This window comes from Globicephala melas, chromosome 7, assembly GCF_963455315.2.
Source record: "Globicephala melas chromosome 7, mGloMel1.2, whole genome shotgun sequence".
Taxonomy (NCBI): domain Eukaryota; kingdom Metazoa; phylum Chordata; class Mammalia; order Artiodactyla; family Delphinidae; genus Globicephala; species Globicephala melas.
Window position 1 is genome coordinate 1,873,612 of NC_083320.1, and position 24,107 is coordinate 1,897,718.

Below are 24,107 nucleotides of genomic sequence, written 5' to 3' on the forward strand. Positions count from 1 at the left end.
CGCTGTGTGTCGTTCCTCATTACCAGAGCTTTCCGGTCTGTGGGTCGCATCTCACATCGGTGAGGGCCGGCCCACCCTCGCCAGGGCTGAGCTCTGCCTGACCCCAGCTGGGGCCTGTGTCCTGCCCATGGTCACATCTCAGATGCTCAGGACCCGTCTGTTGGGCTGAACGTGAGCCGGGAGGGTTTGCTTGCTTGCACAGCTAGGGGCTGGTAATAAACTGGAGGTTGGTAGGAATGTTACTGAGAGAACCAGTTAGACTGATGGGCTGGTGGATGTGAAGCGAGGACAGATGCTTAGGAACAGGAAGGGAGGGGCTTGTCTTGGCATCTCTCGAAAACTCTTATCATGAAAAATTTTTTTAAAAAAGATGAACTGTAGTCCATATAGTGAGATCCCCTGTGCCCATAGAAACACTGAGCTTTCTGACCGTTCCCACTTCATCAGGTGCCCCCTCTCCAAGCTTTATCCCCTGGAGAATTTAAAACAAGCCCCAGATGCCACACCATTTTCCCATAAATACTTCAGTGTGTGTTTCTAACAGGTACAATCCCATTGTCACACTCAACAAAATGAATAATAATTCCCAACTATCATCTTATACCCAAGCTGTGTCCATGTTTGCTCGTTGTCTTTAAAGGAGTCTCGGTGCTGTCATGTGTTCAAATCAGGATGCAAACCCGGGACTGAGGGACGGCTCTGCAGGGTTTACTCTGTAGCGGCTCACCTACCCGTCCCGAGGAGCTGGGGCTTTTGCCCTTCGATTTTGTCCTTCCACACCTGACTGATCAGAGCCTCCTGGGGCCTTTGAACCTGTTCCTTTAAACACGTATTTCCTATAAACTGGTAGCTGGAGCTAGATTTGATTTCCAGGGGGAGGACAAGAAAACCTCAAAGATCAGCCCTGACCTTTGCAAAGTCTGCCTTTTTCCTGAAGGAAAAGTATTGCCTAGAGAAAAAGGGTCTAGCTTCCATTTTCATTTTCTCTGATAAACACACGTAAACTGTATTGGACGTGCGTGCCTCAGGAATTCATAACGCTTAGCTCATTAAAGTTTAATTCATATTAATGGGTACACACAAGCTTTATTATAGAACTTTGCTATGTTTCCACAGCTTGCATGATGAGGAAAAGAAGCATTTAATGGACTGAGATGCTGGAGGCTCTTAGCAGAACTCACAGGGGAGGTGCCCGTCTGGTCCGCCTGAGTGTATGCAGCACCTGAGTGGTGCCGGTATCAGTCCGGCGGGGGCTTTGTTGGATGTGGCTCTGAAGGAGGGTGGAGGATGCCAGAGGGATGGGGGGCCCTTCAGCAAAGGACGCGGGAAGCAGAGGGGAGGGAGGCCAGGTGCTGGGGGGAGTTTGAGACCCCCTGCGGTGTCAGGGGAAGGGCCCTGGGGAAATATGAGTATTTTGCTGACCTGATGAATCATTTCCGTTTGTGACATTTCAGTGTACTGAGCCCCCTTTTATGATTTAAATGAACAAGAGGGTCAAGCTTCCAGTAGGAGGGTTCCACAGGTCCACAGGTCTGGTGCAGGGAATGCTGGCCTCACCTGAGCGTCCCGGGACACCCCCGAGAGCTCTGCACAGACTCACATGACATGAGAGGGCCCCGGGTGGGGGTCAGCGGGCGAGCCTGGCCTGCAGACCCTGCCCTGTGCTCCCATCCTGGCGGCCAGGCCTCCGAGCAGCTGGCTGGTCCTTTCCATCTTCGTTCAGGCAGGGTCAGCACCTTTCACCAGGCGCGAGAACTGCGTACTTTTCCGTCATTCTTATAAAGGGTAACCGATTTTTAAAAAACTTTCTTTCCATCGAGGGTTTTTTAAATTAATTAATTAATTAGTTTATTAACATCTTTATTGGAGTATAATTGCTTTACAATGGTGTGTTAGTTTCTGCTTTATAACAAAGTGAATCAGCTATGCATATACATATATCCCCATATCTCCTCCCTCTCGCGTCTCCCTCCCACCCTCCCTATCCCACCCCTCTAGGTGGTCACAAAGCACCGAGCTGATCTCCCTGTGCTATGCGGCTGCTTCCCACTAGCTCTCTATTTTACATTCGGTAGTGTGTATGAGTCCATGCCTCTCTCTCACTTCTTCCCAGCTTACCCTTCCCCCTCCCCGTGTCCTCAAGTCCATTCTCTAGTAGGTTTGACTCTTTATTCCCGTCCTGCCCCTAGGTTCTTCAGAACCAGTTTTTTTTGTTTTTGTTTTTTAGATTCCATATATATGTGTTAGCATACGGTATTTGTTTTTCTCTTTCTGACTTACTTCACTCTGTATGACAGACTCTAGGTCCATCCACCTCACTACAAATAACTCAATTTTGTTTCTTTTTATGGCTGAGTAGTATTCCATTGTATATATGTGCCACATCTTCTTTATCCATTCATCTGTTGATGGACACTTAGGTTGCTTCCATGTCCTGGCTATTGTAAATAGAGCTGCAATGAACATTGGGGTACATGACTCTCTTTTTTTAAAACAAAAAAAATATATATATATTTTTAATTTAATTAATTTATTTATGGCTGTGTTGGGTCTTCATTGCTGCATGCGGGCTTTCTCTAGTTGCGGCGAGCGGGGGCTACTCTTCATTGCGGTGCGTGGGCTTCTTATTGCGGTGGCTTCTCTTGTCGCAGAGCACGGGCTCTAGGCACATGGGCTTCAGTAGTTGTGGCACGTGGGCTTCAGTAGTTGTGGCACGTGGGCTTCAGTAGTTGTGGCTCAAGGGCTCTAGAGCACAGGCTCAGTAGTTGTGACGCACGGGCTCAGTAGTTGTGGCTTGCAGGCTGTAGAGCACAGGCTCAGTAGTTGTGGCTCACAGGCTCTAGAGTGCAGGCTCGGTAGTTGTGATGCACAGGCTTAGCTGCTCCGCAGCATGTAGGATCTTCCCGGACCAGGGCTCGAACTCATGTCCCCTGCATTGGCAGGAGGATTCTTAACCACTGCACCACCAGGGAAGCCCTACATGACTCTTGGATTACGGTTTTCTCAGGGTATATGCCCCATGGGGGGGTGGCTGGCTCGTATGGTAGTTCTATTTTTAGTTTTTTCAGGAACCTCCATACTGTTCTCCATCAAGTTTTACAGTAGCACACACACACAGCAACGCAAATATCACCACCGCAGGAATTCTGCCTTTCCTCCTTAAGTTGGTGTGTAGGGACCCGGGGCTTCTGTCCTGCAGGATCAGCCCTCGAAGTGGCCCCAAATGAGGGAGCTCAGCGCCTCCGCCCCCCAGCACTGGTCTCCCCAGGCCTGGCCCACGTGCGGCTCCAGATCTGAAAGCCTCCTGCTTCTCGGCTGAGGCTCCGTGTCCAGGAAACGGGGCCACCTCACCCTCCAGACCCTCATCACAGACGTACAGGAGCCTTAAGGATCTGGGCGGCAGAGGGAAAACCCAGACTCAGACATCTGTTAGGGCGGAACCCCCTTTCCTTTGCAGACCTTCTGGCAAGTTCTCTGTAAGATCTGAATTCACGACAGATCAGAAGGAAGAGGAAACGGGGTGAAGGGGAGGCATACCATCATTCTTACTGCGAGAAAATATTCCAGCTTCTCCCCAGGCCCCGGGAAGCCCTCAAGATAAGAATTAATTCTCACACAAGCCTTCAAAGATGAGTCTGGGAAATGCAGACCGAGGGCCTGGCCTCCCGCCCGCCCCCCTGAGCACCAGCTGCAGTTCTGGCTGAGCCCTGCCCCTCTGTACCCGGGCTTCTGCTTCCTCCCTTGGGACCCAAAACTGGGCTGCCCTCTGTCCCCGGTGTTCCCACTACCTCCTTGGGAGCAGGTCCACTCGTACTAACTCCTGAGAAGTCGTGCGGCAAGGAAAGCTCGGGCCTTTTCACAAGTGTGGGCAGTGTATAGTGGCTTTCTTCCAAAGAGTGTCATATGGAAAGGATGCCACAGGTCTTACTGTGCAGAGACCTGGTGGACACACCTCTGCCGGGTGGCCAAGGTCAGCATCAGTGGGTGCGCCGTGTCGGTGGGATGTGGTGCCACAGGATGGACGTGGCACTTCCCCTCTGTGGTCTTCTTGCCAAACACACAGCCCTGGTCCAATCAGGAGCACATCAGACAATCCCAATTGAGGGGCATTCGACAAACCACCTGACCCGTACTCCTCCACTGCCAAGGTCATCAAAAACAAGGAACGTGCTAGGAACCATCACAGCCCAGAGGAGGCTGAGGGGAGGTGATGACTGAATGTCATGCAGGGTCCTGGGTGGGGTCCTGGGACGGCAAGAGGGCACTAGGGGACAGCCAAGGAAACCTGAGAGAAGCATGGACTTCAGTTAACGACACCCCAGACATACTAATGTAAGATGTTCATCACAGGGGAAGCAGGGTGCAGAGTATGTGAGGACTCTCTGTACTTCTTAAATTTTTCTGTAAATCCACACCTGTTCTAAAATAAAAGGCTTGTATGATAAAAAGGGACAGGAAAATGGGCTGGAATGAAGACTTTGAGTTATTACTGCTGCCAAATACCGAAGGTTCCGCGGCCGCCGGTCTGGAAACAGCTCTGTGAGAAGGATGAGTTGTGCGTGCCCTGCTGTCATATAAAGTGGGTGACAGGCAGCCTCGTCACCCCCATTTCATTTTGGTGACCTACATCGAAGAAGCCCCACTAAGCACATTTTATAATATTAATTTTCCAGCTCTTTTATGCACCTGACCAAAGAACAAGTGTGGAACTAAGGCTGGCATGTGTGGCTAGGGCTCCAACTCTCTGGAATCAAAAGTAGAAAAGATTTCAGGCCGCACTCGAATCCCCTATATCTGTACGACTTAGTTCCTTTCCTTTGCCTCAGAACTCACTGGACACAACCAAGTCGGTTTATCCCAGGAATGCAGGTTGGTTTGACATGAGAAAAGGAAGTTACCAGATGAAAGGGGAAATTATTTAACAATATGAATCGATACAGAAAAGCTTCATAAAGTTAAGCACACATACATGATTTTAAAGTAGCCTTTGCAAAGTAGAAATAGAAGGGACTTTGCTTAACTTAATAAAGTTATCTGTCAGAAACTTACAGCAAGTGTTATACTTACGCTAGGTGAAGTATTGAAAACATTCCCAGTAAGATCAGAAACAAGACAGGGGTGTCCTCTTTTGCTATTTCCATTCAATAATGTACCATAGATGTGAGCTGTAGAATAAGGCAAGAAAAAGAAAGAAAAAGCATCAGGTCTGGAGAGGAAGAACAAACTGTCATTATCGTAGGTGACATGATTCTGCATGTAGAAAATTCAGACTAACTTCAGGTAAGCGATTAGAATGAATATGAGTTTAACCAGACGCTATAGCACCAAGCCAATATATAAAACTTGATTGTATTTCTGTATATCAGCAGAGAGAAATTGACATTGAAAATACTACCTATAATATTTTACTTAAAACATCAAATGTCTGGTAATAAATCTGAAGGTGTTCAAGATCTCTACACCAAAATTCTAAAACATTTTTGAGAGAAATGAAATGAAGTGATATTCCATTCCATGTTCATGGATTGGGAGACATAATAGTGTTAATATTGTCACTTACCTCTTCTTCCAGAGAAGATTCTATGAACTCTTTTGCTGTTTTCTAGAAATTTTAGAAGACTGAACCTGAAAAGTGGGGAATTACAACTATGATATGCTTTCATTTCTTTTTCTCCCCCCTTTTCTTTTTTTTTTTCCTGCTGTTTTCCTATCTTTCTCAACTTTCTTCCCTCTCTTTCTTTCTTAATCCAGATGAGGGCAAATTCCTAGGGGTTGTGGGGGGACTCGGTCTTGGTGACTGGAAGGCCTGGTTGAACGGCACAGGTCTGGCTAAGTACCAGAGTACAGAGTACAAGGCCCAGTTCAGGCTTGTGTCTGGCCTAGTTGCAACAGAGCCAGGTTCTGGGGTGCTAAGTACATGATCTCGCGGACATTGCTCAGCCCTGCAGGGCTGCTTTCCCATGTGTAAAGGCGGGGAATAGGCCAGAAGAGTTGCGAGTTAGGTTCCTTTGGCTCCAAAGGCTACGATTCTAGTTAGAGATACCCCCTGCCCATCACACTGAATTACAGCCAAGCGTTGCTTTTAAGTTGGACCCCATCGTCTCTAAGTGGGCCGTGCTGTTTCTGTGCGAGCGTGATCACGTGTCCGCTGCCGTCCCGTGTGCCACCGTGTGCGTTGTGGTCACTCACGGAAGAGTCACGTGGTGAGGGAGACACGGAGGACCCTCGTGCTCCCTGCTTCTCTTCCGCATGTGTGCTCCTCCGCCAGCTCCCTGCGCCAAATAAAATGCCGCTTGAGGACACGAAGTACCGCAGTCCCATGCAGCGATGTTTCCAAAATTAGACTCTGAAGTGGAGAGGGGTTAGGGCGGAAGCCTGCTTGCAGGGGTGTTCCGCGGGCCGAGAGGAGGCCGTGCTCCCATCCCTTCTCCTTGGTTCCTTGCGTTGCTTTCTTGGCTGCTCTGTGCTCCGTGGCTACGTGGTCACGTGCTGGTGGCGCTTACGTCTGGGCTCTAAGCCGTCTTCCCCGGCCCTTGTAGCCCCTGCCCCTTCAAATGCGGTTTCTCTGTCCCTGCTCTGTTCTGGGGTTTTGTCCAGCTTCACAGCCTCAGGTTTGTTTTGTGAGCCCTGTGATACGCAATTGGACGTGTAAGGCCCTCGGTGGTATTTGTCACCAGCTCTGGTCCCCGTGACACGGAGCAACAATGCTGCATCACATCTGTCCCCACAGCTGACGTTTGTGCCTCAAACTGTCGTGTACGTGCTGAGCAGCCCCTGCCGCGCAGGGCCCTGCTACAGGTGTCCGTGGACTTGGTATATCTTCCCTCCATGTTTAGATCTGAATCCTCCAGGGACTCGAGAGGGCCCTGCATGCCTCCGTGTTCTCAGACTGGGTCTTCACCCTGTGATGTCAGGGTCCTCACCGCGTGCCCAGGGCCGCACACCCGGGCCTGCCAGCCTCGAGCACCCAGACCAGCTAGCGGGAGACTCCGGGGCCGGGACTGGGAGGCTGGTGTTATCGTCCCTTCTCTGGCCTCGTCTCCCGGTGCCCGGTCCCTTCTTGGTTCAGGTCTCTGCCCAGTGCCGTTCTATCTACTGCCTTCTGTGAAAAGACCTCTTACTGTTTGGCTTCTGTGATCCTCCATTCAGAGTGAGGAACGTGCGGTGTGCTGGGGGCGTCAGGGTGGTGGGTGGGGTCTGCAGAGGAGCAGGGCGAGGGACGGGCACGGGCTGCTGGCGGCGTACCAGCATCACGGGCTCTCGCTACTTGACGTGTCTTCCCGCTTCAGCGTGGCTGAAAGTCGCGTGTTATCAGGCATCATCGGGCATGTGGCTCTGGAGCAAGTGGACCTGCAGGGCTTGGGGCAGACACAAGCAGCTCGATCCAGACTCCAGAAAGGCCTTCACACGAGCCGGGGTGCAGGCCCAGCGCTCCTGCCGGCCCGGAAGCTGGAATTTCCTCGTTTGCCAAACGAGGCAGCTGTGCTGGGTTTTGGGTTCTGGGTCTCTAAACTGTGTCTGGTTCTAGAACTGGCTCAGGTGGAAGCTCAAGGAGAACACTGAGGAGGTGACGGTTTTGGGGGGACACGCCAGGTGTGGTGGCACCAGAGGGAACGCCCTGGGCTTGGTCGGACGCAGCTGCAGGGCCGGCAGGGTGGCCCTCTAGCACCCAGCTCCTGGCCCTGCCCTCAGAAAATGGTGGCAGGACTAGGATTTTCAAAAGCCATTTTTGGTGTTTCTGAAAGTATTTACTGTGGGATTAGGATTTTTAAAAATACGTTTAGACTTTCCTGAATCTTCTAGTTCTGAAAATGAAATTTTCATTTCACTTATTCACGCTCAGAAAGAAAGGCTTGAAAGTGCTTTCGATCACTGTCTTGAGGCCCCTTTTTTTTGTTGTTGTTTGTTTTGCGGTACGCGGGCCTCTCACTGCTGTGGTCTCTCCCGTTGCGGAGCACAGGCTCCGGACGCGCAGGCTCAGCGGCCATGGCTCACGGGCCCAGCCACTCCGCGGCATCGGCAGGCAGACTCTCAACCACTGCGCCACCAGGGAAGCTCTTGAGGCCCCTTTCTGAGGGGCAGTGAAGGGGCTCACAGGACATGGCATTAGGCCCACAGGTCAGCGTCAGACCATGTCAGGGTGGGTCATATGCCTGGAGAGAAGCCTTGGTGCAGACGGTCGGGCCTGGTCTGCTTCTGGGCATGAGTGTGGCCCCCAGTCCTCGTCCTGCCTCGGGGAGCCTGGACTGTCCTAACCCCACATATGCCCAGTGTCTTGTGAGCTGCCAGAATGGGGGAGGGGTGGCTGGCTGTGGAGAGGAGACCCCGGATCCCAGCGTTTGAGTCCCCGCGTCGTGGCTCGGGAGTGGCCGGGCACTGCATGGGAGCAGCTCGTTTTCCCCGAGGGTGTGGGAGCGCGGCTCACAGGCCTCCCCGCTTCCTTGGGAGGGTCTGCAGTTCTCAGGAGACGCTTTGGGGTCTCCTCGGGGTCATTGTTCTCGTCCTTGGACTTTGAACCTCTCCAGAGACACACACGGGTCATGGAACACTGCATTCGAAGGCTGCCTGAGGTGCTGTCCATTAGGGGCAAAAAGCAGAGTTTTAGTACAGAGTCAGTAGACCTGCGCTCTTAAGTGTTTCTGTCATGATTTGCAAGTCGGCCCGAGGGGGCCGATGGCTGCTCTGGGAAACCAGTGCTTTCTCCGTAAAATCAGTAACGAGTGTGACCGACCACACGTCAGCGTCAGTAATGACGCGCTTGTCCCTGCGGGCGTTCACACCAGTTGTCAGAAGCTAATTTTACACCAAAAGTGTGATTCCTGGAAGTTTTGCCGAAGTTTCCTTCTTGTCTGTCTGAGGGAATGTGGTCTAAAGGCAGCCTGTGCCAGGTGGAGGGGGTGTGGTTTCGGTGCCATCTTTGCAGTCAGAACGCGATCGAAAGATGGACCTGGAAGAAACGATTCCTTCCATTGTGAGAACCTGGCCCAGTGTCTTCCTAAGAGCGGGTTTGTTTGTCTTAGTTTCCTTGACTGTCCCGCAAGCGGGCAACAGCCACGGCAGCCCTCGCCGCCGGAGCCTCCGGGGGCTGCCGCTGTGGCCCTCGGCCACGGGTCCATGTCTGGGAAGAGGATGAGTAACTCTTCTGCCTTCATCCTACTGCTTGTGGTCTCTGCAGAAACGCTGAGTGGTATCAGGTGGCTGCTGAAAAGAAGTCAAAACACAGCAGCTCGGCCGGACGCCCTCAGGCCAGGAATTGGTGTTTGCCGTTTTCGAGATGGGGACCGGTTGGGATGTTCGACAAAGGGTCTTTTATTTTCTGACTCCGCAAATAAAAATGACACCGGTCTCCTTTAAAAGTGAGAAGGACACGTGCACTTCCATTGTTTGCAAGGAAGTGCTCCTTGCAGGCCAGGAGTGTAAAGTGTTTTAATTGAGATGCGAGCAGTTTCTGAAGCCAAATGCTTTCTCTGTCCTCCAGATGGACTTTCTGGCCGAGACCAGCCGGTGGAGCTGCTCAACCCTGCCCGCGTGAACCACATGCCCGGCTCGGGTAAGTCGGCACGCCCAGCCCTGCTGCGCACCAGGCGCCACGGAAGGGGTGTTTGGGTCTCCGCTGTCCTGGGGGGCTCTGGAGAGAAAGGGGTGGGGTCTCAGGCCCACGGAAGTTGGCTGCTCTTTCCTGGGGTAAAAATAGGCCACTGGTTTTGGAAATGTCGTGGGCTTCGCTTAATGCTTCCTAAGTAAGTGGCACAGACACGCAGGGCCTCTTTTCTGTCTTGAGCTCCGATGGGGTGTGTCCTTCCCAAAGGTAAGAACTGCTTGTTTTGGGTCTAACTCCAGGCCCTGAGCTGTACGAGAGTCTGGGGGAAGAGCGCTGAGCTTGAGCTGGGGGACACTGCAGGGCAGGTCACGCTGGGTCCAGGGCCCCAGGCTCCTCGGGGGAGAGTGAGTCAGTGATGTCTCCTAAGCAGCTTTCCATGTGTAATTGACGAAAAAGCATCAGCCGTGATTAGAAATCTCTCATTCCATATATGATATTCCTAAATATCACGCCATAGGCCATGTTTTCCGAATCCACACGGCCGTGGGAGCTTTTTCTTTTTCTTTTTGTACAACACTAACCCTCCATCTACTGTCCTCCAGGATTTCAACTCAGAGCCCAGATGCCGTTCTTCATGGGCTCCTTCGCCTTATTGAGACTAAAACGAGCCTCTTGAAGGCCTAGGGTGTATGGAAGGGAACCGTTGTCAGCGTTCCACATATGCTCCTAAGCCGGTGTTTTGAGGGCGACACTGCTGGCCCCTCGCCTTTGCTGTGTCCGGAGGCCTCCGTCTCTGTGGTTTGTTCCTCGCGGCACCTCCTGAACCCCAGCCTTCCTGTCCCCCCTCTGCCCGCTCTCTCCGTGGGCAGGCCTGGCAGAGATGGGGGGCACATAGATGCCTGCCTCTGCCCCAGCGCCCGGCTGACCCACCCGTCGCCTCACCTTCCCCATCCTCTTAAAAAGAAACCAAAGCTTGAGGCAGGGCTGGAAGTGTCAGAGAAGAGATTTCTTTCTTCGCATAGAGATTCTCTGAAGCCTGCCAGGGATCGCTTTTGGCATCTCCCCGACGCGAAGCTCGGGTTGTTTGTCTGCGGCGCTCCGGCCTCCTGCAGCGGTGCCCACGCCTCTCCCTCACCCTCCACCCACCCGTGGAGCAGGGTACTTGTTAACTGAGGACGCTGGGGGCAGGGCAGGGGAGAGGGCTTGGAAACAGCAGCTGAAGACCAAGATGCTCTCTCTCATTTGGGCCCCAGCAAGGGAAGCAGTGCTGATTTCCCTTTCTCTTGAGTTCATTTGCCGGTGCCTTGTGTAGCTTGGGCATTTTCAGACAGTTTCCTGGTGCTCGCCCAGTGTGGGATGGAGGAAGAAGCTTTTCAGTAGCTTGATAGACTGTGAAAAGGTGGTTTCCAAGTGAACCAGAAAGTGGGTGGGCTTCAAGTTCGTCTTCTGGCTTGAGAAGCGCACCCTGCTGGTTGAGACTTCGTATGGGCTTCCCGGCTCCACGTACAGACCGACCATGGACTGCAGTCCTGGACGGATGGGACCTGGAATCCTGGTGACCCGCTGACCGTGTGACTCTAGGCAAGCCGCCGAGTGTCTCGGTTTTGTTTCCTCGATGGGATCGTAATGCCGACTCCGCAGGATTCTGACAGAGATCAAGTCTACGTGTCTGATTTTTAGTAGTTCCTGGAGAAACGTCATCTCTTAATGTCCTGTGGGCGGGTACTGAACAGGCATGGGACGTGGCTGTGACAGTGCTGGTGTTCAGATGCTAGGACAGCCCCTGGGGTCTGTTACACCCCTTCTCTTCTTTTGGAGGAAGTGCCCCACTTGAGAGACGGCATATCGGGGAGGGGGCCCCGGTGAGATTGGAGCCGGTAACACTGCACCTCCAGATTCCATTGGTCAAAGTCAGAGGACGAGGCTGTGCTTGCTGGTGTCATCGGGGGTCAGTGTTTTCAGGGTGACTCTGCTGGGGGGGCGCGATGCCTGTGAGCAGCCGGCAGCAGAAGGAGGGGTGTACACGGGACTGCGCTCCCCAGGCCGGCTGCGGAGGCTTCTCCGTGAGCTGAGCCTTAGAAGCTGCTGAAGTGAAGGGCATTCTCTACACTCCATTTTTGGTCATTCCAACCACTGTAAATTACGTTCTACAAAGAAATGTGAATCTCAGCTTACGTAATAATTTGAAAATTAGTACAACGATTTCTGTAAAGCCACATTTTTATGATACGGGAGTGGAAACATTTTTAGATGTATTTTTATGTCGATCCCAGTTTGCTGTTGCACATTTTCCAACCATTGAGTTTAATCTTAAGTACTCTTTTGACTCTCGGTGGTCCGAAAACAAACTGATACATGCGTATAATTTGCAGGAATCACTCAGACATTCACCGTGGGAGCTTGTTCCTTTGAACGTACAGCTTTTGCTGTGCGTGGAGGAGGGCCCACGGGGCCCTCCTCTCCTGGATCTCTGCTCATGTCTCGTCTGTTCCTGGCCATTCGTGGCAGCATGCTCGACCATCTTTCTGATAATGGTTCTCTTTAAATACGTTAGTCCTTGTGAAGTCTTACTTCAAATAAAAAAGCACTATTCATACCTTCTATTTTGGGGCCATTTTGACTTGAGACTTGAGGTAATTCCTACAAGAATATCTCTTACTAGAAAAGTTTGTCTTGTAGAAGGAACAGGCTAAAATGCTCTTTATTTTGGATTCATTCTGATTCCTCCACCTTCCCCCTTTTTATATGCAAACAAGCCTTCCCTTCTTTTTGTGTTTCTTTTTTTCTTGTTTTAAAGTTTTTCGCTGTGAAATAGTTCTGTTGTAAAAGCGAGAAAACATAACCATTTGCCTACCACTTAGTTGCAACTTCTTCATTACTCTTGTTCTGTGTGTGCATCATATTTCTTCATTTTTTTTTTGGACTAAATGGAGTGTCACAAGTTATGAATGAGGGTACACCATTTCACCCTTCCTGGGAGGTTGTCCTTTTCCTTCCTGGGTGGGGACTTGGGGGCGCAGACAGGGTGGCGGGAGCCGTGGAGGGTTCCCTGGAAGCTCAGAGTTCGGTCGGGAGAGATGGTGGGGCTTGAGGTCAGAGGAAGAGGTGAGAGGTGGCCCTCTAGGAGAGAGATCACACACTTGCCTGTGCCAGCGGACTTGAAAAACACTTCAGTCCTTCATTTCTGAGTCACTTTGACTTTTTTGGGAAGTAACGTACTTTTTCCCTGATTATAAAAGCAAAAGGCATGTTTCGTGTAGAAAAGAGACATTGTAGTGAGTGTGCAGGATGCTGGTTCCAGACCTGGAAGTTGAGCTCCCTCGGAGCTGGATAGTGTAGGTGCTCAGCGCCTGGGTGGAGTGAAGCGGCTGGAGGAGAAGCCTCAGTGCCCAGGAGGAAGGGGGAGGAAAGCAGCCCTGAGGGGCAGCGGGAGGCATGTCGAGGCGCCCACCGTGGTGGCCTGCTGCAGGGCCCCGCGCCCTTCCTGCCTGTTCCCCGCCAGAGGCGAGTGGCAGGGCCGCTTCCCCAGGGTCACCCGGCGTGTCAGTTACGGGGCAGGGACCCATTTCTGCTCTCCAGGGGTGCCGCTGGAGCAAACGATCACTGGGGAATGCTGGGGACCTCTGGACCAGCGGGTCTTTAAGGATGGGGTGTTGACTGGAGAGGAGCCTCTGCTACGGGCTCCATCGCCCTCATCGTAAACATGGGTTTCAGTCAGAGTTATCGAGGTTTTCTTTCAAGGCTGTATAACAGGGGTATAATTTTTAAAAGAAAATTCTGGAAACTTGAAGAAACTACCCCAACTCTAGAGAACTTATCCAAACTAATTTTTAAAAAGTGCGGTTTGGCTCTAGCCACGGATTCCCAAATCTTACAGAGTATTTGACCACTGCACTGTCAAAGGGGTTACTGAATGGCTTGACCGTCCTCGAATTTTAGAACAGGAGCTACCTGAGGTTAGCTGGTGCCTGAAACTTCCCACGCCTCCCGGGCATGTCGTGTTGTTCTTGTTGTTCGGTTTGGTTTGGCGAGAGAGAATGCGAAGCAGACGCCAGCGTGAGGACACACGTGACCTCGGGGGAGGCTGCAGACGCCCCTTCATGGCACAGGAAGCGTTCCTCACGGTGACCATAAATCCCCCGCAAAACCTTACTTGTCCTACTTCTCACCGGATCCTCCTCTGTGTGTTTTTCATGCAAAGCTGGGTTTCTGGGGTTGAGGTGTAGCACAGTAAAGCGTCGTGGGCCACCTTTGGGGGCCCCTAAGGCTGCCGCCTGCTGCACACCAGGAGGGGAGCGGACCTTGGTCTCCTCGTTCTGGGGCCAGGCCCGACTCTGCACATTGCTCTTCTCTGCAGGCCAAGGGCCCATCGCTGGGTGACAGCTCCCCGCTGGCCCGCAGGCCGGCTGCCCTCTGGCTGCAGCAGAGAGCGGGCAGGCGCGCAGTGGGGCACAGAGCACGTGCTCGAGCCAAAGCGGTTGCCTGCCTTGCTTTTCCTATGAGCTTGTTTTAATTTGTGGAGGAAAATGAAAATATAGAACACAGAGACATAAAGTAAATTCCAACAGTTTGAAAAATTAGAAAAGGATTCCTATAGTTTGTTTGCTTAGTTTAAACAAAGGTTGAGAATTTTTCCACTTCCCTCCTTCAAGTTCATGTGCGGGCCTGGTGAGTCGTCATGACGTAAAGGCCAGGTTTCAGCGTCTGTAGCCCACGTGGCTTCAGAGCCCGAGTGTCATCACGGCCCCGGCCGTGGAGGCCCTGCCTTGCTGCGTGCATCTATGAGCTGTTTGGAAACGCCTCAGGGTCGCCTGGGGGAACAGGTAGATTTACAGCCAAGAGTGGTTCTGGACCAGGGGGCGCCGTCCTGCACTGTTCTCCTGTGTCACCGCCTTGTTCCCCAGGTGTCACACCCAGGGATCCATCCCCAGGTTCCAGGTTCCCCATCACCACGCAGAATTCCCAAGGCTGCCCTTCCCCAGCCCCTCCTGGTCTCCCGGGCTGTCCTCCTGGGAGTCTTCAGAGCCTCCCCGTTTTCTCTCTGGCCACTTGCTTCACTCCCAGCCCCTACACCTGTCCCCTCGCCCACCAGATTGGTGAGCGCCCGTGGGCAGTGCCTCTGTCTGGGAACGCCGCCGTGCCAGCCAGGGGCAGCATCGCACGTGGTACAGACGCAGGATGTCTTTTTGTCCTGTTCCTTCTCCTCCTCACCCCGTTGCCGAGAGCTCCATCCCTGCGCCCCCACTCGGGGCTCCGTGTTAGGAGAAGTGAGGGCAGGGGCAGGGCTGGGCCCAGCAGAGCTACCGCGAGGCCTGGGGGCCGGGCAGCAGGACCTGCCTCCCCTCGGCCGTGTGGCGCTTCCTCGGAGCCCGGGCTGCCTGTCTGGCGCCATGTGGCTGCTCGGCCTGGCAGAGGCATCGGGCGCCCGGGAAGCAGGCGGGCATCTGGCACACGGGAGGCCCCGCGATGCTGTCTGTCCCTCTTCTGTTTCACCGCGCTCCGCCTCTCTGGTACCCTGTGGTCTGCCCGCCCACCGCCCCGGCTCTGCTGATCCCTCCAGCATGACTGCCGCCCCCAACCAGCCCAAAGGCCTTTGTGATGGCCCCTAGGACTGCTGTTTAAAACGAAGCGAAACCAGCCGGTGTAGAGAAGCCCAACAACAAAAATGCTTGGAGTCATGTTGAGAACGAGGACCCACATCTGCTCAGGCTTTTCTCTGAATGCTGTGTATTACCAGGTTAGAAGCCTGCCTGCTTTTTTGCTACATCAAGCTCCCGGACCTACTCAATGTTTAATGCTGACGTATCCATCTTTAATGCTGAGCCTGGCACGTGGGCCTGGCCCATGGAGAGAGGACTCCCGTCGCCGCGGATGAGCTGGCAGTCCCCGCCTCTCTGCCGACGGCTGTGCAGGTGCACGTGTGGGTTTGATTTGTGGCCACGAGAACCTCAGCAGTACAACCAGAGTGGCGGCGCCGGCCCTCAGGACCCAGGCTGAGGAAGTGCTCCCAGGAACCACCCTTCTGCCTGGGGACCGAGCTCCAGAGAAAGAGGGACAGAGGCTGTACTTCGGAACTCAGGCCTCGGCGCCGGCCCGCTCCCCTCAGAGGCCTCTGCCTCTCGAGTCTGATAACTTCACTGGCGGTGGAATTTACCCACTAGGAAATGGATCATCCCCCCGGTAGTTCTTAACGGGACCAGGTTTTGGGTCCTGTGCCTCTCGGTGGTGTTTGCAGAGGAGAGCGAGCCAAGCCCTCCTCGCGTTTCTGCGTCATGTACCGTAAATCCAGCCCCGTCCCTCGTTCGTCCCGCTGTCACTCACTGCCTTTGGCCCTAACAGCCGGTCGCAAGGGCCCCGAGGCTGGGAGCTGTGTGGGTTCCTGCAGCTGCGAGCCCGTCGGGGCACAGAGCTGCGCCTGTTACATGGTCTGCGTCGTCTGGGCTTCCATGGAGCTGTCCGCTCCGAATGCGCCAGGAGCCGGAGGGACCGGCTGGGCTCTGTCTCTGTTGCTTTTCTCTTTTCCTACTTTCTCTTTTCTTCTTCTTCCTTGTGTTTCCCTGTTATGTTCACTCAAATCTCACCAAACCAGGGGGTGCGATTATGGGTTTGGAAACAGCTTTCCCTCCGGACACCGAGGCCCGGTTCCCTTGTCTGCCCGAGGCCTGCCTTCCACCCTGAGGGCCGTCTGGGCAGTGGGGCTGCCCTTCTTCCTGAGCAGCGGGTTGCTACCCAGGTGCCGTTGTCTGTCCGCCTGGGCTCTGCCTTCCATGGTGACGGTTTTCCTGGCCTGTCCACTCATGTTTAGGACAGAGCACCAGAGGCTGGGGACCCTCGGGGGTTCGGGGGTGCTGGCAGCCGGGGCTCCGTGCCCTGCTCTGACACGTCTTCCGTGGGGCTGGTCACCCCGCTGGGAGGCGTGACCCAGGCCACCCGCAGCCGGCGAGCAGCGCTGTCATTGCAGCACCCTCGCCCTTCCCGGAAGATGAGTCTCCTGCTCTGTGGGGTGCGCAGGGGTCTGGGGACCTCTGTGCTCCCGGAACAGGTCCGTCTCCTGCGTCGGGGGTCCTGGTGCGGCCACTCCTGAGCCTCGGGGTGCTTTGATTCGGTTTCTTACGTCTGGTGAGGCAGGTGCCCCTTATTCACCCATGTTTTTTCTCGTAGGACTTGGTTCTCTCTCATTTGCCTTTTATCTGCAATTGTGTTGGTGATTTTTTTTAGTGGGCTCTGGAGGAGTGGGGATAAATGATGGTGTTTGGTCTGCCATCTTCCACCAGAAATGCCCCGCCTGTGCCTCTCAGGTGCCCCGTAACGGGCTGGCTGGCCGAGCTCACCCCTGGCACCCGACCAAGGCCCACTCTGCCCCGCATGGCGGGTTCCCCAGCTGTGTCCTTTCAGGATCCTCCTGGTTCCCCAGCTGTGTCCTTTCAGTAGCCTCAGCACTTGAGGGAGGAAGATGAAGGCCTTCCCAACCAGGGTGGAAATTAGATTGTTTGGGTTATTTATGTTTATCACCAGCTGTCGCACCCCATTAAGTTTGTTTTGTGATTGTTGCCATAGACGCGGAGAGTTAGAAGGAGCTTGCTGTGGGGCCTGAAGGGGAGGGAACAGGAACCACGAGAAGCAAACATTTACCGGTCACGGCGTAGCGGGCCCTCGGAGGCTGGCTGGGAGGTGTCTCGCGTGCTCAGTTGCGCCTGAAGCTGGCCACACGTCCGCACGAGCCCAACGGGATGAGGTCGGCGACTCCCCGTTTCTCCATCTTATAGGAATAGGTGTGGTACCGGCAGTGGTGACCCTAAGATATGTGTTGATACAGAAAATAGAGCATTAAACCTTGATGTCCTCATGGTGTATTTGAAAGTGCTTTTTAGGCGGAAGATACAGTATTTTTCCAACTCGGAGTTTTGCTGTTTGTGCATTGGAAGCATCACTGATGCCAGGAAGGTCTGGATGCGTGAGCGCATCATTTGCGGGCAAAGCACTTTTTATCTTTTTGTCTCTTTATTACCAGGTTTTGTGTTCTGTACTTCAGGGCTACGCGGTGTGAATGAGATATATCCAGAGTCTGGGAACCCCTTAAATGTGTCTAAAAGTGCTTAACTGTGTCTCCACAGGGTCAGGAAGACAACTCTTGTTAACTCTTGTCCATGGCTGTTATTGTTTCTGGGAAAGTGGTCACACTTAACATGCTGTATCATTCAGCCCTGCCAGCAGCCTGCCCCCTGGGAGGGTAAAGTGTGGTCGTTTAAGGAGAAACCTCACAGCAGCTCGTACCGTCCAGCAGCCGTTAGACCCAAGCCCTGGCCCTCCGTGTCCCTGGCAGGCTGGCTCCCAAGCGCCATGGTGGGGCTGGGGTCTGACCAGGTGTCCTTGGGCAGTGGTGCCTGGTCGGGGCAGACGGGGAGAAGCAGAGGGAGTATTGCTGGTTGAGTCAGGAGCCCAAGGGGAGGGGGCTGGTCCTCCTTTCGGTCCCACCGGTGCCCACTGAGCACGCTGTGTTATGGTCAGCCAGGGAATCCTGCGGAGGGGTGGGGAGGCTGCGGTGTCCAGCAGCTGGCCGTGTCCGTCTTTCCCCGAGCAAGCCTGCCCTCCACCCACCGCCTGTGTTTCTAGCGGGACAGGGTACACGCAGACCTGGTGTCGTCGGAGCCGGGGACACGCTGTCAGTCTGGTCCAGCTTTGTCTGTTTCAGTCATCTTTCCAAGAACCAGCTTCTCTGCCTCTGGTGACACTCGTGTACATTTATTTTCTCCTCCTTTCATTCCTGTTCTTATTTCCATTCTGCTTTTTTTGGTGGAGGGGTTTATGTGGATATTCTTGTACTAAATTCTTAGGTTGAACATTTAGCACGTTAATTTTTAGCCTTTCCTCCTCTTGCTGTAAGCATTTAAGGTTCTGTGGTTCTCTCTGGAGACAAATGGAAATGCTTTGGTAACTTCTATTTGTAGTATTCAAGTTGTAGTTTACAGTAGTTAATTTGTAGCCTCTTGAAAATTTGTTTGATGATTCTTTTTCCTTTGAAAAAATGAGATATTTAGAAGTGTTTTTCATCTGGAAGTACAGACTTTTTCAAGTAATCTTTTTGTTATTGATTTCTAATATACTGTGTTATGGTTAGAGATTACTGAGCCTTTGAACTTGTTTGAGACTTGCCTTATGGCCCGTGTTGATGACTCTTCAGTATGTGCCTTAGAAGAGCTGTATCCTCTGGTTGTCAGGCACAGGATTCTAAATACGCTCCTTAAATCCAACCTGGTGGCAGGAGATGGTGTGGAACGCCAGACGATGCTAGAAGGTGCTCCATGCTGTGGCGAGGAAGAAGCCATTAAGGGCAGCTGAGTTCTTGTGAGATGGCTTTCTGCAGTTTTAAATGAAGTGGCCAGGGAAGGCCTCCCTGTCAAGGCAGGCTTTGGGCTCACTCGCCCACTCTTTCGTAGGGATCAGCCCTTCTAGGTGCCCGTCACCTCCCTTGGCCCTTGGGATACGTGTGTGTATGAATAAAGCAAAGATCCCTGTGTTTGTGGAGCTCAGATCAGAGTGGAGGGAGCAGAAGACGACCAGTAAAGACAGTGAGTTGGCGTGGACACAGTGGGCGGGCTGAAACTGCTCCGAGTCTAGAGCTGTTTAGAAGTAAGCGGGATTTCCTGAGGTGGCAGGTGAGCTGGGAGGGGTGCAGAGGAGCAGACAGTAACTCCAGGTGACACTGACCAGGGCTCGCGGCCCTCCGCAATCAATAGAAATTGACTGGAGCCCGGAGGAGAAATTCAGGCCAGGCTTTACTGGGGCCCCTGCTGCAGCAGGCGGGGAGAGAAAACAAGTAAGTTCCCCTTGCTCGCTCCCTGGGGGGAGGGGGCGTGAGCTGGTTCCTTATATGGGGTCGGGCGGGAGGTGTGGCTTAGGTGGTCTGCCCACCCCTTTGGTGATGGTGTGTGCAGGGGGCCTGCCCAGCACCCAGCTTTTGCTCCTGGCCGTTCAGAAGTGACGGCTGGGTTTTTTGGTCTTCTGTATCTTTTTGTCCATGATTTGCCCCAACTGCGCAGGCATGCCGTTATTTTTAGTCCCATATAGTTTTTTTTGTATTTTGTGGCTCAGGGAGAGGTGTGTCCAGGTGCCAGCAGTGCAGCAAAGGGTCCCAGGTCCCACAGGGTTTCGTCTTTGAGTGTCTGGATGGCAGAGTTGCTGTGAATTGAGGTGGGGAACACGAACTGCCCATGGGCGAGGGTGAGGGCTGGTGTGGGACATGGGCGTGTTGAAAAGGGACTCTGAGCCCCAGCGCGGGAGGGGACTGGGGCTGGAGCTGAGCATCTTTGAGAATCTTGAGTCGTTGGCATCGAGACAGTGTGGAAATGAAGTCTCCCGAGGGCGTGGTTCTCCCTGCACCGTCTGTGTCCTGGACATTGTTTATAATGTTGTCCTACAGGCCATGATCTCTTAGAGGTACCAGTGCATTTCTCCCCACGTCATGCTTGCTGGGTGGACTTCTCCTAACCGGGAGCGCCTGCTCCGGGGTGAGGTGAGTGAGGGTCCACGTTGTGGAACAGGCCACCCACCGCCTTCCGTAGCAGAGCTTGGGGCCCCGCACTGGCTCGCTGGTGCTGGCGGTAGTCATGGCGGTAGCGATGGTAACGGGGAGCTTGCCTGGCGCTGCTGGCCCTCCGTCCATGACCGGCGGTAGTAGCTGCAGAGGCTAAGTCACTTTCCCAACCTCCCTGCACGTTCGTTAAGTGCCTGACTTTTTGACGAGCATCCCAGGTATTCCTTCTACACACTACAGTCTGAACCTGACCTCCTTCCTGCCCCCCATGGCCCACAGAGCCCTGAAAGGATGCTGCATTCCTCGTTGGGCACCTTGGTTTCCAGAAACCCCCGGGGGGGATGCTCACCTTCAGAAACGCAGCCCTGCTTCAGGCGGCCCTCTGCTGCCCTCTCCCCTCCTTCTGCCAAGTGGAAGAAACACCTTCTATTTTTAAATATTTCAGCTGTTACTATTAAGTAATATTGGCTCCTACTGCAGCCCAGCTGTTAGGTGAACTACATAACCAAACGTCTGGAGGTTGCTAAGGCAGAAATTCTGAAATGCTTTCTTCCTTGTATCATGTAAACTCGACCTTGCGTAACTGAAACGGCAAGGACGATTGCAAAGGCGATCTGTGGCCTTCCTGGACCACTGGAACTATTTTTAACTTTCAGATAATGTGCTTTTAGCCATGGGGCTTAGGGTAAGCAAAATGGCTTTCAGAGAGTAACTTGTGAGTTCTGCTGGGGCGAGCACAGCCCAGGCCCAAGGTGTGGGCAGGTTGTGGAGGTGTGCAGGGGCTGCGACGGTGCGACCGGATTGAACCCAGGTGTGCAGTTACTGCCTGAGCGACCTGGGCAAGGTGCTGACAGCTCTCCAGCCTGGGTCCCCCATCTGTGTATCCTGTCACCACTGGGGCCGCAGCGTGGGGTCACGGGGGCCAAAGGAGATAATGCCGGGGGGTGTGCTTTTAATAGGTGCTCAATGATGAGACCTTGGGTATTCTGCTGTTGTTTCTGTTTTACTGCCTTTGCATTGTAGTTGTATAATCTTAGAGTTCTCAGTAACACCCGTTTATAAAATTACGCCGCAGAGTCTCAGACGGACTGCTCCGCCCAGCGCTTTTTCCAGGGCTCGCGTTTGTCTTTGGTGGCTGCCTCCGTACGTGAGCACTTAAAGCGCATCGCCCCGTGTTTTGCACCGGGCAGGCCCGCTTCTATTTACAGTTTCCCGGAAGCACATTTGTGCGCTTCTCGAAAGCCAAGTTCCCAACTGCACGCCAGGCTTTTATTTACAGCTCTTGCTCCATTGGAGCTTGCAAATATTTCCCAAAGACAGTTTCTCTTCTTGGGGGATACAGAACAAATTAGAAACAGTCCAAGGGTTTTCCAAAGAGCTTTAAGGAGAAGTTCTGAAATAGGGAGTGGGGGGGATCTAACACTTGGCTTCATCTGAAATCACAGAGCACAGGAGTGCAGATGGCCTGCCCCGTTATGCGTACCAGATTCCGTGAAAAGAACATCACGGGCTTCAGGAAAGCCAGGAAAATTGCAGCGACATGATGGATGTGTTCCTGAACCAGAATTACGGGTCCTTTAGAACCACCCGGGAGAGGAGGGGTCGTTGGGGCCCTGGAGGGCTGCACGTGTAGGGCCACGTTTACATCTAAGTCACTTTGTTTTCTGTAGACTCAGGTTTGGAACGCTTTCTGCATTGTTGTTACAGTGTATTTATTACTCTGGAGAAAAAGCCATTTAAGGGACCTGTTAAGGAAAGCTCTGTCTCTTCCAAGCTCATAACAACTTCGGTAGTTTCAGCTTGTCATTTAATAGGACCTTTGGAAAAACACGCGCCAGAAGAGAATCAAACCAAGTTGGTGGGCGGTATAGAGGCGGCTCTCCACCAGCGAAGTTTGGCGGAAAATAAGCGTTTTGAGTTGCTCGTACATTTCAAGCAGCCCTAACAGTGTATGGGAATGGCTGCTGTTCAGTTCCAAGTACCCCCGTGTCCTGCTCTCAGCTCACACTGAGATGCAGCTGGAAGTGAGCCTGCTTGAAGGATGCTTGGGGCCCGCTCCGTGCTAGCTTTTGCAACGTCCTGTGACTCTATACTTAACTTTTTCGCTTCGTAATGTTAATGAGAAAAATCTGTGTTTTTAAAAAATGACTCATTCTTTGCCTCTTTTATCAGTTTAAAGTTGAGATATTTTATTCCATGCAGTTACCCCCAAAATGGATGTTAATAGAGGAAACAAAATCTTGATTACTTGTTAAAGCTGTATACGAGGGTGTTCGCGATAGCCCTCTCTGATTTTGTGTGTCTTTGAAGATTTTCATAACGGAAGGGTTTTTCTCGTTTTGTTTGTGAAGCCTCCTTCAACTGTCATCCCTGTGTTTTTGCCCCCAGGAAGCACAGGCAAGCTTCGTTCCATGGCGGGTTTTAGCCATTCCATGGATTTCCTGTTTCCTGACTCTGTAACTCCTTTAATTTTTTTTAAGCTTTATTATCTTCTTCCTCTTTTTTCTTGAACAACATAGGGCTTAATTTTTGAGTTCTTTTTCTAACTCTTTGAGTCCAATACTTAATTTATTTGTTTCAGTTACTTTTTAAAAAAATTACTTAAGTGCACAAGACTATGGATTAAGTCTCTGAGCTCACTGTAAGCACTTTCTGAAATTTTCGGTAGGTGATGTGCTCATTATCTTCATAAAGGTTCTTCACTTTCATTTTGGATTTGGAGTATTCAGGAGAAAGGTGTTCTGCTTTCCTGTAGCTGGACTTCTGTTTTTCTTCTGGTTTTATTCATTGCTGACTCTGTTGCCGTGTGCTCAGGGATCGTGGCCTGTATGTTGGGCATTTGTGTATGTATTTGGAAACTTTCTGTGTTTATGTGGCATTGGTTTTCGTAAATGTTTTGTGGGGGGGTCCGAAAAAGAAAGCATAAATTCTTTCATCGTGCAGCATTTGAAGTGTAGCTTAGCTGAAGCGTTCGTCATATTTTTTAAATCCTCGCATGACACTGTTGTCAGGTGTACCACAGCAAGTTCAAATCACCGGCTAGTTCTGTGTGTCTGTCCCTTTCTTCTTATTTCTCTGCATTCTCTGTGTTGTCTTTTATTAGAAAGCACACATCTCCAGGACACTCTTATCTAAGGTGAATTGCGTACCTTATACATGTGAAATGGCCCTTATCTTGTGTAGCATTTGCTTTAGATTTAATCTTTGTGATACTGATAGTTTGACCTCAGATTTCTTTCGGTTACTGTTTGCCCGTTGTGTTCTGGTTGCTTTCTATGTAGACAGTAACTGTTCCGTTTTGTTTTTTACCTAATCTGATCACCTTTGTGTGAACAGATCCCATTTACATTTGGTGACACAACAGATGTGTTTAGTTCTAAGCTTTTCATCCAGTTTTGATGTTCTGTTTTCTGTATTCAGCGCTTCTGGTTCTGGGCTTCTTGTTTGTGGGTTTTCCGGCCTTTTCTTTGGTTTAGTGTCAGTAGTTGTGTTGTCCTTTTGGTCACTTGGGAGGCCGTGTCCTCTTTCCACATCTTACTCCGGGACCGTTTATAAGCCCCTATATTTAGCTCTATGGCTGTTTCTTGACATGGCAACTTTTGGCAGTGTTTGTGAGTCCCTCATGAGAGCTCAGATCATTAGCAAACTGCAGGATCTCTGGCCTCTTTGCTCTTGCTCGCTTTCTGATTTTGTTAGTTGCAGTGTTATTCTGAATTCAGGTGATTCTCTTTGTAACATATAATAATATGCTTACTACCTATCATTTACTGATTTCTTAACCTTAAAATGGTAATTGTTGACCACTAAGAAGGGTGAGAAAATGAATACATTAAGTTTCTTCTCCCACCTCTTGGTTTGTTTTATGACTTTCCTTTTAAAATGTAAGGAATTTTAAGTTCAGCCTAAGGTTTCTACCAATAGGGTCTAAAGATCGCATCACTTTGGTCCTCACTGAGGGGAGGGCACGACCCCTTGCTCTTCGCAGTGATGCTGTCGGCTGCTGGGAACCCTCCACCTGCCAGTACTGGGCTG

General features: G+C 52.1%; 1 protein-coding gene across 5 annotated transcripts in view; it reads left to right on the top strand.

The window, feature by feature from the left end:
• Positions 1-24,107, top strand: part of HDAC4 (histone deacetylase 4) — a 287,553-nt gene that overhangs the window by 126,873 nt on the left and 136,573 nt on the right. For 4 of the 5 annotated variants that reach the window (XM_060301614.1, XM_060301612.1, XM_060301615.1 and 1 more), the window contains exon 3: positions 9,479-9,550. In XM_060301614.1, the coding sequence (XP_060157597.1) occupies positions 9,479-9,550 (72 nt within the window). Of the gene's footprint in view, positions 1-9,478; positions 9,551-24,107 lie in introns of those variants that run through there. The other variant, XM_060301617.1, reaches the window with a different exon arrangement.